At 51.8% G+C, this 16,631-nt stretch overlaps 4 protein-coding genes across 4 annotated transcripts; 3 read left to right on the forward strand and 1 right to left on the reverse strand.

The window, feature by feature from the left end:
* Positions 1-5,469: 5,469 nt before the first annotated feature.
* AtWU_06755 (class I SAM-dependent methyltransferase) lies at positions 5,470-6,875 on the forward strand (the record flags this gene model as incomplete). Its single annotated transcript, XM_035501864.1, has 5 exons — positions 5,470-5,490; positions 5,655-5,671; positions 5,790-5,869; positions 5,941-6,102; positions 6,190-6,875. The coding sequence occupies 5 exons, from the start codon at positions 5,470-5,472 to the stop codon at positions 6,873-6,875; spliced, it is 966 nt and encodes a 321-aa protein (XP_035357757.1).
* A 772-nt stretch (positions 6,876-7,647) lies between these two features.
* AtWU_06756 (uncharacterized protein) lies at positions 7,648-10,017 on the forward strand (the record flags this gene model as incomplete). Its single annotated transcript, XM_035501865.1, has 2 exons — positions 7,648-7,948; positions 8,015-10,017. 2 exons carry the CDS (start codon positions 7,648-7,650, stop codon positions 10,015-10,017), a joined length of 2,304 nt encoding a protein of 767 aa, XP_035357758.1.
* Positions 10,018-10,301: 284 nt separating this feature from the next.
* On the reverse strand, positions 10,302-11,289 carry pup1 (proteasome core particle subunit beta 2; the record flags this gene model as incomplete). Its single annotated transcript, XM_035501866.1, has 3 exons — positions 10,302-10,946; positions 11,033-11,080; positions 11,164-11,289. 3 exons carry the CDS (start codon positions 11,287-11,289, stop codon positions 10,302-10,304), a joined length of 819 nt encoding a protein of 272 aa, XP_035357759.1.
* Positions 11,290-11,896: 607 nt separating this feature from the next.
* AtWU_06758 (FG-nucleoporin NUP159) lies at positions 11,897-16,462 on the forward strand (the record flags this gene model as incomplete). Its single annotated transcript, XM_035501867.1, has 3 exons — positions 11,897-11,977; positions 12,043-12,736; positions 12,789-16,462. The coding sequence occupies 3 exons, from the start codon at positions 11,897-11,899 to the stop codon at positions 16,460-16,462; spliced, it is 4,449 nt and encodes a 1,482-aa protein (XP_035357760.1).
* Positions 16,463-16,631: the final 169 nt, after the last annotated feature.

Consider the following 16,631-nt stretch of genomic DNA (forward strand, 5'->3'; position numbering starts at 1 on the left):
GTCCATGATGTGAAAGACCACAAGTAAGCCGAGATCTCACCCAGTGGAATCTAGTAGTAGGACGCATGCTAGCTACTAGTTGGGAGGAATTGGGGAAGGTCGTTCCAGCCTAGCTGCTATCTTGAATTTATTTTCGGCACCGGCTCGGTTGTCAAGGCCATTGGAAGGAGGGTCGGCTGCAAGGGCCAAACAAGGCCAGCGACCACGGAGACAGAGCTACTAGCTGGCAGTAATACTCAAGAAGAGCCGGACAACGCCGGGTCTTGAGCCAGAGCATCACGGTGATAGCAATTACTTACTTAGGTAGTTAGCAGATCTGACTTGGCTTGGTAAGAGAAGGGAGCCACTCCAGTGACAGGGATCGAAAAAGCCGTTGGAGTGATCAGTCTGATAGTCCACCATGGTGATTGACGGACAATCTCAGCATGCAGTAGCCTAGCCGTCACTATTCTCTCTGAGAATTAGTGAGTGGCACTTGCTAGGCTCTTACGTCCTCTAGTGTATGGAAGTGAGACGGTCTGGTCCTGCCACTCCAGGAGATGGGGCTTTTTTCTTTTTCTTTTTCTTTTTTCTCTTAGCAAAGTCCGCGCCTCCGCTAAAAAGCTCGACCCCCAAATGATCGGAGCAGGCTTAGTCTCACTTGGAGTCCTTCCTTTTCTTCGATGGTGGCCCCCCTCTTGCCTCCCTTTCCACCCCGCTAGGCTAAACCTCTAGGTACGTATCTCTTTTGGACGGCCTCCATCGGCCTCTCCGATAGTCTTCCGTTTCGCTCGGCTCCATCATCCATTCCACTGAAATCCCTGTAATGGGTCAACAGGGTTCTTTACCTAATGTATAATATACGAGGTATAACATTGAATAGCGCTATTCCGAAAAACTGGGACAAATCACCCAATCTCCGAGCAGCAGGGACTCAAGATGACTCGCTATCCTTTCCTGCGGGTGGGACATGCAAACCCAGACTAGCGAATGATGACTGGGGACACTTGTCTCCTGTTTGCTCGTATCAATGGGAATATGCATCATGCAGCGCGGGATCTGAAGAAGACAGATCCCTATGTGCAAGAAAATGGAAAAGGACACATCACTGCTGAGCTCAAGATTTTCCCAGCATTACGCTTCTCAGACCAGGGAAAGCGAGAGGCCATCGTGGGTGTGATGGTATGATGGGCCTCAACGACATCATTCAAGGAAAACCTAAATAGATTAAACATGGCATCGCACGATAAGCTCGGCACTGTAAACCCTGCTCCATGTATACACGACCGAAAAACTGATATTGGCGATGGAGGGACATTCCTATGCTGGCTTCGTTTGACGTGAACTGATTATTCGACGGGGAGGAAAGCGAAGTATTACCCTGACACCAGCGGTATTGTAAGAACAGGGCGATCATCTCATGTATGACCCGGCAAAAAAATCCATCAAGGTACCAGTCAGGCACTTCTCTTACAATAGCGACTGGGTGGAGAGGTGTGTGATGGCTTGGACTTCTAAAATTTAGCCGGCAATTGATGAGAAGAGCATTGTTTATGGTCATTTCTAAGATCCCGACGGAAGGACAGCTCTTGATACCATACACGTATCATTTCCTACCCAAATTACTCGGGAGGCAACTCATCTAAGTAGTCCTTCCGTATCCGTAAGATTGCCCAGATGAGTGTGAGCGCTGAACAGAGACTTTACAATTCATCGAATGCCAGGCACGAAGTTGGTATCTCACTTCCTACAACACCAAGTCTATGCCAATCTCGGATGACGGAGAGGATCAAATTTCAACTTTCATCATACATATCCCAGCTTGAGCTGAGGTACCTGAAGTTATCGCAGGAATGATGAAAACTTTCAACTGCGCCGAGTCTTGATCGACTAGTACCTTCAGGTATGGCATGCAGTAAACTTGGATGATGGGAATCCTTTCCGACACCGAAGTGGGCGGAATCAGTCCAACTGCAGACAATGCACTCTCTTGGAAGGGACTACTATGCTAAGCTACCGATAGGCTAGTATGTTCTCGGGATTGTTAGGACCATTTGGCATTTGCCCAATATATTTTGATTATTACCTTCGTCAGGCTAGTAGCTAAGCAGGAACCTCGCGACCAACAATGCTTCTGCGGGGCGACGATCCAGTCAGAGTCAAACCCGTGCAAGCGACCAAATTCAAATTAACAATGAGACATCTGCGACTGTCGTACGATGTTGGGGAGGGGTATTCATCCCTCCTTTGGGTACGAAAGCCGGGAATGAGTTGGGATGGAAAGTGGTGACTGCCAGTCCAAGCTTAGTAGTCTGCATCATCATTCATACTTGTCGGTGGTTGAAGAACCGGTTTCCCTATGCGGAGTGACCATGTGACTACAATTGTTCGGGTGAGTTGCTTGATTATGCTACTATGTAGTCAGGCCTGGAGCTACTACTAACTAACTGGATATTTTGCTTGCTGTAACTACACCAAACATCTACAATATACAGTACTTACACACACCTGCCAATATTCCCCCAAAAAAAAAGGACATTTGACTCAACAAGAAACTTTCACCCTTCAGAGACGGGAGCTTCCCGGCATCGCTGGAAGTGGAGTGTGGGCCTCATGAATTTGGAATCAAACCAAGGGGAGCAACCAGAAGCTGTCGAGGTCGAGTGGGACAAAAGTGGAGGGGAATTCCGCCGACGAAAAGGTGGGTCAAAAGTATCCCGACAGACTGGATACTGCGGTACCTCCGTCTGCTCTTGATTGATTATCGCTTCTCTTTTTCTTCCCTTTTTTTTCCTTTTTCTATTTTTTCTCTTTTCGTTATTTCTCATCCCAGAGCCACAAAGCTGGTGGATGAACTGAAATCCATGGCCGAAAAAGGCCGGGAAAATGCTGAGACATGCATCCTTAACTGGCTGTCTTCCAGTTAGTCTATTTAACTTTCCTAGAGTCAAAGATAAATTACGCAGGCTTATCTTACTGTGTACTAGGATCATGCAAATGCATGCGCCGCAACACCCGTCTAAATTCAGCCCAGTCGGATATTGGGGGTCGTAGTCCATGGATGCGACTTTCCGGCGGTGCGGCACCAACAACCATTGGATCCCAATTTCGGTTGAAGATCACCCAATCTGCTTCCCCTCTTGGATGATGTATCACTGTGCCATCCCGGAGGTACCGTGGAAGTCTTACTCTTGCACCTTGTTGCACGGAAATCATGCAATTCCCCTTCATCTTCGTCTTCTTTACAGGGGAAGAAAGGCAGCAGCTACAGCAATCTGTGAGACATGTCAGGATTCCAAATGCTTTTCTCGAAGAAAATGTCCGGACCATTCGGGCCGCCACCCTGGGTATGCCGACCAACATTAAGTTATTAACCGACCTTTACCATCTCGACCATCTGGGCCCCTGATTAGCGAGCGTCTTTTAGTCCGATATGCACAGGACTATCAATTTAGTAATAGTGTTTCGCCCCCCGTCGCTGGCTGCTCCCGGCAGCCTGGGACGCCCGTGCTTTTTTTCCTTACCCTTTTCCTTTTTTCTCCCTTTATTCCTGTCGCTATGGATTCTGATTAGTCCGGCAGCTACCCAGTAATCTGGCACCAATACCCAGCGGGAGGGGCCATTATAAAAAGAAAAGCAGAAAAAGGAAGAAACAAGACGGGCCGGAAGGAAAAAAAAAATAGGCAGATCTTAATGACCTACTGATGAATGCGTTGTCAATCTCCCCCGGCCTGGCCGCAATAATTGAACGCTAGTGTATGTCTTCCCCTCATACTGAGGAAAAAAAAAGGCTACCTGATTTGAAACCACGGTCAACTCCGACCTGAAGGAATGGGAGACGATCCTCAAGTCGCTTCAGGTTCAGGTGATCATGGAACCCCTGCCGGGAACCCAAAGGATCGGAGGGCCATTCGTCTGCGGTAGTACCCGTTGTTTCCGAGCGGAAGCTGTAGAAGAAGAGAGAACTTTCCGAAGGGGGTCAAGATGAATTTGATTAGCTTTGTGTTGGAGACAAGAAAAGTTAATTGAGGGGGGGGTTTTTCTCGGTGACGCTCGGCAGGAAGAATGGCCACCACTAGCATGACCTACTTGCGTCTTCCTGCGTCCACCGTACTTCGTATCGGAAGGCAACAATTCAGAGACAAACGGGAAATTAAGCACCTACATACATGGACTACATGCAGCAAGCAACATGCGGGAAGCCCAGCTCTGCGGACATTGGGCCAGCCAGTAGGTAGGTGTGGACGAGGTAGGTATAGTGTCCAAGTGTTCCCAAGTAAGTCAAAAAAGATTAGGATCAGACATTGGATGGGCTTGGGATTCCCACCACCCGAACAGAACCACCCACTCGGTTCACACGAGTAGTAGTTTGGGTGCAAAGTTGGAGTATTCCACCTCTCTTAGTCTATGAATTTTGATTGTTTTCCCCCCTTCGCGCCCGTGGGTACCCCCCGATCCCCTAGTACCCAGTACCTTATAGCGAGTATCTATTACTTTACAGTAGAAACCGCCGCCTAAGGACCGAAAAGTCTTACTGCAAGTAGATAGGGATAGTGTACTACCCTAACTGGGTTGGCCAGCTACTGTGGCCTACCAATCTTTATTTTTGATTTTGCATTTAGTTTTTAAATTTTTTTATTTTTCTGTCTTTTCTTCTCTCCATTTTTATCATTTTTTTTATCATTCTTATTCTGAAATAATATCTTTTTTCTCCCTGTCCAATGGTGTACAATGGCTGTCTCGCAAATAAAAAAGCCCCTTAATTATGGTAATTGTCTGGCCCAGTCAGGGCCAAGAGTTTCTGGTATCTTTCTAATTTTCTTACTTCTATTTAGCTTTGAGGAGGATTAGGTATCTTCCCTCCCCTCCCCCATCCTGCTAAAGTCAAACTTAATCCAACCTGTCGGGTTCAGGGAAGGAGATTGGGAGAAGACAGCCGACGGCCCTCCTCTGCCACCCACTTCTAATGCTACCTACCCACAAATGTCAACCACCCCCCCTGTCCAGCAACAATTATAGACTCCGTAGTGCTGAGGAGAACCTGTCAATCTTAAATACTATATGGCTGGCCCAGATGCTCTCCAACTTTGGAATGACATCTCCGAGATTTTTCAAATCCTATGCCCTTTCCCTCCACCCTGTACAGTAACGGAGAATTTGTAACCCTTCTTCGCCACGACTGTCTCTACAATACTCTGCCACCACCTACTACTACTACCATCTCTGCATACTTCCCCGTAAATACAAACCCTTCTTTTTATCAGTTCCAGGCCATCAAGTCCGTGCTGGGATTGAATTTCTCATACTATTTCCTTATGAGATATCGTTTTTATTTTTAAACCAATCTAACTTACACCCTCGTCGAGCATCCACTGACTAAGTCGCCTTACCGAGCCCTGGGCCTGGATACTACCTACGTACTACCATTCCCACCCCCACTCAGACGCTGGCCTCTTAAGCCCCAGTTTCCCAAGTCCTCTGGTACGCATAATGCCTACTGGTAGATCAACTGTGAGCTCTTCCCTCCTACTTGAGACCCTGACAAGGACCACTCTTTTTTGTTGGTTGTGGTGGTAGTGCTCTTCCTCCAACTCTTTGCTTTTGCTCTTGGTCGCCGTCTACATTGTTTCTTTCGATCCGTTCCCTCTAGTAATAACTAACACACCATGTCGCAGGGATCTAGTCGTGAAGAGTAAGTACTGACTCTCTCAACTACACCCCGAAAATTGAGCTAGAGGTGCAAGAACTGCTTGGTTACTCGCATCTTCGCTTCTATTGGTGGTGTTGGTGGGTGCTAAATGTGACAATAGTGACACGCAGTCTTTGACTGCCAGTGTAACGGATTACCCCATGGAATATGGAAGACGATACCACAAATATCATGAGGGCTGTATGTGCAGGCCTCTTTGACGCTCTCGGAGCCAGCCTCGTCTCTGACTGAATTTCTTTTATTTTATCTAGCATATTTATATCCCAACGACGAGCAAGAGCTAGACCGGATGGACATGCAACACCACATGCTCAAATTGGTCAACCGCGGGCGGCTGCTCTTCGCTTCTCCCCAAAGCCCAAAGAAAATCCTAGATGTTGGCACAGGCTCTGGTATATGGCCTATAGAACTAGGTAAGCGAAAGAAAAGAAAACCACCCCCCCCAACCTCTCCAACTCATCCTACCGGACAGTTTCTCATCGTGTCTCCATCACATGTAGCGTCTGAATTTCCAGCAGCCGAGATTATAGGAACCGACCTCTCGCCTGTACAACCGAACGAAGTCCCCGAGAACGTCCATTTTCTTGTCGATGACGTTACAGAGGACGAATGGCTATGGGGGCCCAACCACTTCGACGTCATTCATGCCGGACACCTTTCAGGTGCCTTGCCATCATATAAAGACTTGTTACGGAAAGTCTTCAAGCATCTCCAGCCTGGTGGCAGTGTTCAGTGCGACGAGTTTGACCCGAAGCCGAAATGCGATGACGGAACCATGCCAGAAGAGGATCCCGACAAGTTCAGTGAATATGCCCTTCAAGACCTTATGGATCTACACCATCGTGCCGGCCAGGCCTCAGACCCGCCCCGGCAGTTTCGAGTGGCCCATCGATTGGCACGCTGGATGAGAGAAGTGGGATTCGAGGACGTTCAGGAACGGGTTCAAAAAGTACCCGTGAATCCTTGGTCTACCGACTCTCATCTGAGAACGATTGGTTCGTGGAACGAGACAAACCTGCTGGAAGCCGCAGCTGGTTGGTCTTACAAGCCACTCACGATTCTTGGCTGGTCGAAGCCCGAGATCGAAGTCTTCCTGGTCGATGTTCGAAAATCCATCCAAAACCGTGATGTCCATGCTTATTTGGACTATTATGTGGTAACAGGAAGAAAACCACGTTCTGTTTAGTGAGGGAGCCCTTGAAGGGTTTCACCACGAAGTTTACGGCTTCGAAAGAAAAGCATCACACAACAGATAATGTTCCTGTTGGATTATCGTTCCTTAGCGTCCATACCTGCCTTTTGGCCTTCACTTTATATCTTCTTTTTCATCATCATCGGGCCTGTCCTCAATTTCATACTTCGCGTTTTCCTTGTGTGTTGGCGAGCATTGGCATAAGATACCATCGACTACAGAGTAACATCATATATGCATGGAAGGCGTGCAGGGGCCCCCTTTTCATTTCCTACATTCTATTTCGCTTTCTCTTCTTGCACATAGTATATGAATTAACCGACATGTGCTGTCAAATCATGCATGATTTTACTTGGTTTGGCCTACAAAGAATAGAACAGGCCGGTGATTTAGACATTTAGTATACCAGAATAGACCAGGAACACGAGCAATCAGCCTCACGACAATATTCCTCTCATCCAGTATCTTACCCAAACAAACATAAATAAAAGAAAATAAAATTCAGAAAATCTCTACTACCTGCAAACCAAACCACTGCACGAACCTCCCAAATCACCACTAGCAACTAGCCTAGTAACTATTAAGCCCAAAGCACGGTTCCCCAATTCGGGGCGACCCGCTTACTCATCATCCATCCAACCCTCTCCAAACTTTCCAAGCTCGATGCAACCAATCCCGCCTTTGCTAATCGACCACATCCGACAGGCCCAGACATCGCGAATTGCTTCAATTCCCTCCACCGCCGTCGCATGCGCCCCGCTACCTCATGTCTCTCGGCAGACATGCCTACAGGCATGCACCATCATCGAATAACCTCCTCGATCACGTCTGGATCAGCGAGGACTTCCTAGCCTCCGCGTTCCGACGTTTCGCTAACGGCCAACGACGCTACGAGAGCCGCGTCCCGGGTCCATTGGAGGCTCGACGACGACTCGCTAAGAGGAGGAATACTGCACTCGCTGGGATTGCGGGGACAGGGCCTTTGGATGATATTGCGTGTTTGTTTGGGCGCAATGGGAGGGAGCATATGAAATGGACGACCACGACGGAGGGGAGGAAGGCGAAGGGTGAGTGATCGAAGCTGTTGGCTTTATGTTGGTGGAGGATTCTAACGGTGGTGATTGTGTTTGTAGGTTCGCACTTTTATCAATTGAGTACCCCGTCGCCGTCACCGCCGCCGCCGCCTCCGATTCCGACACAGTCTGCGCCGGTGTATAATGAGGGTGGTAACGTTGCCGGTGATGAGTTTGAGTTTGGGAGGCCGGATATGCCGCCGGAGGGGTCTGATGAGGTGTCGCGCGATCAATATGTCAGGAGACGGTTGAGGGAGTGTCATACCGTTGAGTCTGTTAAGAGGGTTATTCGGCAACTGGATGTTGATCTTTTGCGAGAGCCGGGGTATAGTCGGTTTATATTCGACCACTTGTTGTCGTGCTCGAGGAGGGGGGAGGTGGCTGTTGATGAGCTGGTGTCGTTTCTGGATGATCCGCAGCTTAATATCCGCGGAGCGAGGAATTATTTGACCGCGGTCGAGCATATCGCTTCGCGTGGAATAAGGCAGGGTAAGCGGCACCCGCTTTTCGACAATTTCGTCCAGGCTCTGGAGCTTGGGCTTGTTCCGCCTGAGGAGCTGTGCGCTGTTATAGAGGCTGTTGCGAAAGCAGTACCGGCGAAGGGTGAGAAGAAGAGACAGTCCCCGGATACGGTCACGGCAATGTACCGGGCGATGTGGGATGCAATTGGACGGTGTGATATCTATGGGCACGGTGATCTCGATGAGGGGATCATTGATGCGTGGCTTGGCGCTTTATGGGAGAGGGATGTCTGCGAGGACTTGCCCTTGGCGAAGAGCATGCTCGTTGCTGCTCAGGAACTGGAGTCGGCATGTTGCTCGTGGGCTACGTTGTTTATCACGCGCTGGCTGGAACTTCCCAGAAAGCTGCGAGCTGGCGCTGGTGAAGTCTACGCGAGTGACATACTGAGCAGTTTCAAGCCGGATCTTGCAACAGCTGCTGTCATATCGACAACCGAATTTCTGGCGTTGAACAAGAAAGACCTGCTTAGCCGGTGGCATGATCGCTTGTTGCAGGCTCAAGAGATCCCGCAACTTGTTTCATCGAAAGCATGGCTTGATGTTCGATCGCAGCGCGATGTAACAGAGCCAAATATCCCGCTGCAACATCAGATCATCTTACGCATATGGGCTTTACGCACTCTCAGCAAAGGCCTTTCCGACGGGCCTCTATGGAGGAAGAATGTACGAGCCACAGATGTGCCCATAAGGCGCCTCTTCGGCCTCTACGAGTCCATCAACAAGACTGAGTCCAGCGAAGACTTGCTAAGCAGCCTAATGCAAGGCATCCATGACCTTGGGCTACCAGCCAACGGCCTCCTCATACTAGTCGTCGACCTGAAAGCCCGCAACGCCCTCACCAAATCTACCCGACGCACCCTAACCAACATGGAAACATCCGCATCCAACGCCTCCTTCGCCAACATCTTCGCCAGCCTCGACGCCTACAACGCAACCACTCCCCACTTCTTCTCCAAATTCGAACAAATGACCCGTCAAATCGACATCACCTCACCGGACTTCATCTCCCATGGCCTCGACCTCGCCCGAACCGGCGACTCCCGCAGCGTATGGACACTCATCCGCCTCCTCCGCTCCCACACCCCTCTCAAAATCGCCCTTTCCAAATCCTGGATCCCTATACCCGATCCCTCCGAAAAAGCCCTCGTGCGCTACTACCCCGACCCCAGGACCAGCGACTGTCCAGACCCGCACGCTGCTCTAGAGATGATCCACCTTCTGGCGGTGTCACTCGCGTGCTCGAAGCGCTTGAGTCCGCGCCGGTCCTACAGTCTCGTGCATTGGCTGTATGTCTTCCTGGTGAAGCATAATGCGCCTGTCAAGCCGGCGATTGCACGTGCTTTGTATCATGCGGGTGTTGAACGCTTTCGGCGCGAGGGGTTACGTGTTTCGCTTACGCAGTATGCATATATCTATGATGTTGTGGAGGAGGTCGAGGGTGCGGATGTCGTTGAGGCGCTTATGGAGCCGCCGAGGATTGGACATCGGTTTTCTGGGGAAGAAGAAGGGGAGGGTTGTTCTGAGTACGAAGAAGTGCGATGAGGTGTATTTTAGATACCTAGCCTGGTCTGATACACCAGGATTGTATACTACTAGTATAAATTATAGCGACTGAAGAGGAAATATCATTGCCTCTGGCGTATCTACTACAGCTCTACGTGAGTATAACTTTTCGAATCGTTCTCAATTCCAACAATCATAATGGCAATTATTCATGCGTGGGCCCATATTTAGGATAAGATAAAGCGAGCCCGACAAAACCAGTAGTAGTAAATAAGAACCTTTCTTTGCTCTAGTCGTTACAACAACAAATAACAACACATCACTTAGACATCCACCTCCATCAAGTTAGGATCACCCGACGCCTCCTCAACAGAGATATACTTCCGCATATCCTCCTTGCTGATGATCTTCTGGTTCAAATAAGCCGTGGTACCCTTAGGGAAGCGGTAATTGCGCTCCTTCTCGCCACGCTCATTAGGCTTGATGTAGTTGCGCAGCAACTGCGTAGGCTTGTCCTTCTCAATGACACAAACATCGACATTGCTACCAGATCCCAGATCGTTAAAGATACCAGCCTTGATGGCCTCCGCGCACAGGGCGATCGCACCCTCACGGTCCAGGTTCGGCTTCCATGTCGACTCGAACACGGACATCGCGGCCAGGGAACCAGATCCCATGGTCACGTAGGGAAGCTTGTCGGTGGAACCGTGGGCGTGGACGGTGAAAAGACCAATGCCGGTGGGGTCGACACCTGCCACGACTAGGTAGGCGCCGATGTGGCCTTGGTATCGGAATAGGTGCTGCTTCAGCATCGTCATGCAGGTGATTACGCGTGGGGGCCGGCCCGTCGAAAGTGAGTGCAGTTCGATGTTCGAGCTGATCAACGCCGTCGTGAACTCGGTGTCCGCGGCCGTTCCGGCTCCCGCGCACCAGATCTTGGGCGCGATGTAGTGTAGTTTCTCGCAGTTCTGGAGGTGTGGGGATATGTGTGTTAGTTGTTTGTTGAGTTGGGGTGGTTGTGAGTGCCCGGGGAGGAGGGGGAACGGGTGTTTACCTTGTCTGCTACTATCGGGCCGCTGGTGGCTCTGGTATCTGCTGCAATCTGTGGTTATGCCAGATGTGGTGAGTTCGTGATCGTCGTCGTGGGTACTAGGGAGCTTGTTGGGCTGCTCCGGAGGTACATACCACAACGCCATTGTCGTATATACATCCCACAATGGTGGTACCGGTACTGGTGGCCTTGGGGAGAGGAACTCCCTTCGCGTGGAGCGCCGCGTTACGGTTGTAGTTGGAGAAATCGAAGCCTGTCATGGTGACGGCGTGGAGAGGTGATGTACTGTGAGAGGGGCGAGGAACAGCAGGAGCTGGGAGAATTGAAGCTCAGTTGAGATGAAGAGAAGCTGAGGATTGACGAAGAAAGATGAGATATCGGCACAGATGACGGGGGAAGAGCAGGAAGCTATAGCAGGACGGAGAGAGATGGCGGAGGAGGAGCTGCGAGTTGATGGAGTGACGAAGCTCCGGGCGCCTGATCGCGGCGGCCTCAGGCACGTCACGGATTAGCTAATGAGCGAGCAATTCCGCTGTTTTTGTCCGGCTGGGAATCTGGCGCCGAACTCCATCTCCATTCTTGTTGCGTTGCTCCTGCATTATCGGCAGTCATTGACTGTGCTGTTATTTCTCTTTTCCTTAGGGTCGTTGTGAACCCCGTCCCTTTCATCCCACTTCCTTCCCTCGAGGGGAGGTGGTCAAGATTTTTGCGCGCACCTGGAAGCTCTTCAATCGGAGTCCTCAAGCACTCCAGCGTCGCTCCTTTTCATCTTCGCCGCAAAGTCCACCTTCTCCCCATGCTCCAAAGACTCGGTTATCTCTAGGCGACCGTCCTCGTTCAATCTCGGCCGATCTCGACAGACTCAGAATGGCTTTCAGCTTTGGAGCTTCCAACCCCGCTGGGGGTGCCGCTGAATTGGGCCCCGAGCTTCCCGATGTTTTTGCAGATGTATGTCGCAATGGCGCTAAGGGTTTGAATCGATTTTGAGCTGACATGATGGACAATCATTGTAGGAAGTCGGGTTCAAAGGCGTGTCCAGCGATAGCAACGTTCGATTACTGAATACTCCCTGGCCCGAAGATTCCCTTCCTAGCCCTACGAGCTCCCTTCTCGCTGTCGCAGCAACAAAAGGCGTTGTTGTCGGTGCTGGGCCAGACGCCCTTTATATTGCCTCCTCTAACGACATAAGAACCGCTATCTCCGCGCCCACAGGAGATGAGAAGGTCAAGACCAAGCCCTTCCAGCCGCGCGCAACGATACCTCTTCCCGCTCGGCCCACCCATATCACTTTTGCCTCAGGCGATAGCGCCCTAGTACTGGCGACAGAGAATGGTACACAGCTCTCGGTGTTTGAGACGGCAAGTCTCTTGCAAGGGAATGCGCAACCGGCTTTGTCTATCCCGACGAACGGAGCCACCTTTCGCTTCCTTGCCCCCAATCCCGCACAGTCGGACGACTCGCACTCATCCCTTGTTGCGCTTGTCACAACCGGGGGCGACCTCCTCATAGCCGATCTGAAAGCCGGAAACCTGCTCTCGGGTCCCAATGGCCAGGTGTTGAAATCGGGGGTCAGCACAGTTTGCTGGAGTAACAAGGGCAAGCAGCTCGTGGCAGGACTGGCGGATGGCACTGGATTCCAAATGGCTCCAGATGGTGCCCAGAAGGATATCATTCCGCGTCCTCCTGATCTGGAGGATAACCATCACGGTGCGTACCGCGTTCGCGTTTTCAAAGTTTCCCCAAATTCTAACCTGTGCAGTGTCCTCTATCGCCTGGCTTGAGAATGACGTCTTCTTGATGGTCTACACATCGAATGCTGTGGAGGATGATATGGGCCAGACACCATCTTCGCCTTACTATATTATCACCAGGAGGAAGAATGCGCCTTTCTTGATCCAGAAATTGCCGGAATTGTGCATGCCATTTGGCTTCAAGCGCGCCCCTGCCTACCAGTTCCTCGCGCGTCTCCGAGACTACAAACCGCATTTGAAGGATGTCCTTGTTGTATCCTCCACCGCTTCGACCGACGTATGCTTGATCACGAGAGCGGATCAACCGCTGGCCAGTGATGATGCCGCCAAGGCTACTACCGGGCTCTTTGTTACGACCGAAGTGAACGATGACACCAAGAGAGCTTCCCTCCCGCTAAAAGACTCCACGGAAGAAACCTCTGTGATCGGTTTAGGCTTTGACCTATCGAGCACTGAGAATGTCGTGGCTCCGATCGCTGGCGAGGATATTGCTGAGAGTTCAACGCCGCTGCCGAACCTGCTACTCCTCAATAACGAGGGTATCCTGTCCTCTTGGTGGTTCGTCTACAACGAATCAGTCCGTCAAAAAATTCCTTACCACGGTCTGGCATCAGAGGCTCAACAGCAGCAGCCGGCACCGCCAGCACAGTCAGTACAATCTCAGCCCCCTGCGCAGCCTGCGTTCGGACAATCAGCTTTCGGTAGCCCATCTCCGCTAGGAGCATCCCCTTTTGGCAAACCGTCAGCTGCACCGGCATTTGGTAGTACTTCCACTTTGGGTGCCAGCCAGCAGCCGCCGGCCTTCGGAAAGACATCGTTTGGCGCACCTTCTTTCGGCACCCCATCACAGCCGGGGGCCTCCTTTGGCGCTCCTAGTGCCTTGGGAACTGCATCACCCCAATTCGGTAAGTCCGGCTTCGGCGCACTGGGCGGCGGGTCAGGTTTTGGACAACCGTCAACACCGGGTAAGAGTCTGTTTGGAGCCTCGACTACTAGTACAGGAGGAGGATTTGGCTCCTTCGCAAACTCTTCTGGAGGAGGGTTTGCTGGCTTTGCGGCGTCAAAAACCACCACCGAATCACCCTTCGCTAAAATGTCTGGAGAGAGCGCGTTTGCGAAATCGTCTGTGCCGTCGCCGTTTGGTGCTAAGACCGAAACTGACACTGCGTTTCCTCCCCCAACCTCGGGCGAGACAAAGAGCGCTTTTGGACAAAGCTCTAGTGGCTTCGTGTTAGGATCTACGTTCAAGGGCGACGGTACTGCGGTCAACGATGGGCCTAAGCCAGATAAGCCTTCAGGACTATTCTCATTTGGCGAATCCATGGACGACATGGTATCTAGCAGCAACAAGACTAGCCCACCAACCGAGTCAATGGATGATATGGACGACGAACCTGCGCCTCCGCAGAAGCCTGAGTCCAAAGAGCCTGAATCCAAGGGACCGGCGCCATCTATTTTCGGAGCGCCCTCCAAGACCGAAATCGCTGCACCGACCTCCCTTTTCGGCTCCAAGCCGCAGCCTCCTAATCCCTTTGGTCAGCAGCCGGCCAATCCTTTCGGCCAGCCCCAGGCTACTACCAAGTCTCCATTCTCGTTGTTCGGCAATGCTTCACCTGCTAAGCCCACATCAAGCCCGCTAGCTACCCCCTCTGAAAAGACCACAGCTGCTACACCACCCTCAGCTAAGACGCCTTCTGAAGACGCCCATCGCACCCCCCTTGCCTCCAGTATCCAAACCCCTCTCCCCCCTGACCCCACCAGCAAGGCTTCGTACGGGCCGGGCGATACTTCGGCATCGTCCAATGTGTCTAAGAGTTCCGTTGATGACGCTCCTCTTCCTCCCGACTTCACTGTCAAGGCGAAACCTGCCGCGGCAGATGTCGGAGGAGAGCCACCTTTACCCCCGGATTTCGCGAAGAAGCTTCCTGAAGAGGTAGACGAAGAAGAAGAAGTGGACGAGGCTGAAGCTGAAGAGGCGCCGTTGCCTCCAGATCCAGCTACGTGGAAGCCACCAGCATCGCAGGAAGAGCCTGGTCCAGTACCTGACGAATCCGATGCCGATGAGTCTGGAAGAGAGGAGAGTGAGGAAGGCGAGGAAGAAGCGGAAGAGGAAGAAGAGGAGGGCGACGAGTCTGATTTTGGAGATAGCGGTGAAGAAGTCTCCCGAGATATCAGCGAACCAGAGTCGGCAGAGGCGAGTCCAGAGGCCACTCCCGACGGTGCCTTCAAGTTCGGGACTAAGGGTGGCTTGTTCTCGCAAGCTGCTAAACCTGCACCCTCTCAACCCCCGGCACAGCGGTCCTTGTTTGGGGAGATTGGAAAGTTCCCGACATTCCAAACTCGGGAGCCTCCAAGGTCGCCCAGTCCCGTACGGAGTGGTCTTCAGAAGAACCGATTCAAGATAGGGGGGCAGAAGCCCAATGCTGCACAGGCTCCAGGAAGCACTCTTGCTGCACGCAAGGCTTCCCTCACCGAGGCCGTCAAGCGTGAGAATCTCCTGAAACCGCAGGTTGTTCAGAAGGAGAAGTCTCCCGTGGACCTCAAGGCCAAGCAAATGGAAGAGGAAGCTCAGGCTCTTTCGGACGACGATGAGGACGAGAGGCTGCGTGCAGATCTCGCCCGACCTCTGGAGCCTGTTCCGACGCTGGATCCTTTCCTGCCTCACCAGGATTATGCCGGAGAGACCAGCAAGCCTGGTATTCCTGGCCAGATCGAGCGACTATACCGGGACATCAACTCCATGGTTGACACACTGGGCATCAATGCTCGGTCACTGGCCTCGTTTGTTTTGTACCAGAAGCAATCGCAAAGTGGTGATTGGGTCGAGCTATTGAACAAGGAACACCCAGCTGCTATCCTTGACGAGAAGCTACTGCTCTGCGATATCGAGAAACTGGACGATGCTGTTGTCATGCTTGCCGGCTCTCTCGAACAGCAGCGGGTGCAAGGGGTCGAGGACAAGCTGAAGGCCTGCCAAGAGCTCCTGAGCAAGGATATTCTGACGCTTCGGGGCCAGTGCGCGAGCATCCGGAAGACTCTTGATGCCCACACCGATGCAGCAGCTATCATCTCTGCGCCTCTTTCAGCAGAGCAGGCGAACCTGCAGCAAGATCTCCGCACTGCCTCGACTGACATTCAGGCCAAGCTGGCGGATCTCGAGTCGGCAGTGTCCCTCCTTCGCGCCAAGATAGCTGACGCTCCTCGTCCCGATGGCACTGGCTCCCGGCAAGCTATGAGGCGGCCGACCGTGGAAGCCGTCACGTCTACGATTGCTACGATGACCAACATGGCCGAAAGCAAACGCAGCGACATTGATGTCCTAGAGATGCAGCTGAAGAAACTAGGCATCGACGCCTCAGCCCCGGCAGCAGCCAGCCGGGAAGGCTCACCCTTCACAACCCCGCGAAAGGGCATGGGGCGATTCCCAACCACCCCCGGATCCGACGGACCCAACAGCGCATACCATACACCGGACTCTGCTACACGAGGCTTCCGATCCAGCATCAACGGCTCAGCGCGGGCTAGTCGGCTTCGCGAAGTGGAAGGAGTCGGAGAGCTCGTCACGCGGGAGGAGAGTGCGCAGTGGAAGACGAAGCGGCAACGCCGGCAGCATATTGTGGGCAGTCTGAAGAAGGCAATTGGAGAGAAGAAGTCCAAGGTGCGCGGAGTGGATGATCTGTAGGATTAGCTGCTTTTCTATTACTATTCTGTTTTTCCCTTGACTATGAGTTCTTGAACCATGAAAAAACAGCGGGTCCGGCCATTGGATGTTGGTAGCGTTATTATGTACATAGATCCGATTCATCCTTAAACTAATGAGTGATGTTCACTGCCACTGCATACTAGCACAT

The sequence above is a fragment of the Aspergillus tubingensis genome (assembly GCF_013340325.1).
Source record: "Aspergillus tubingensis WU-2223L DNA, scaffold_8, whole genome shotgun sequence".
Lineage (NCBI taxonomy): Eukaryota > Fungi > Ascomycota > Eurotiomycetes > Eurotiales > Aspergillaceae > Aspergillus > Aspergillus tubingensis.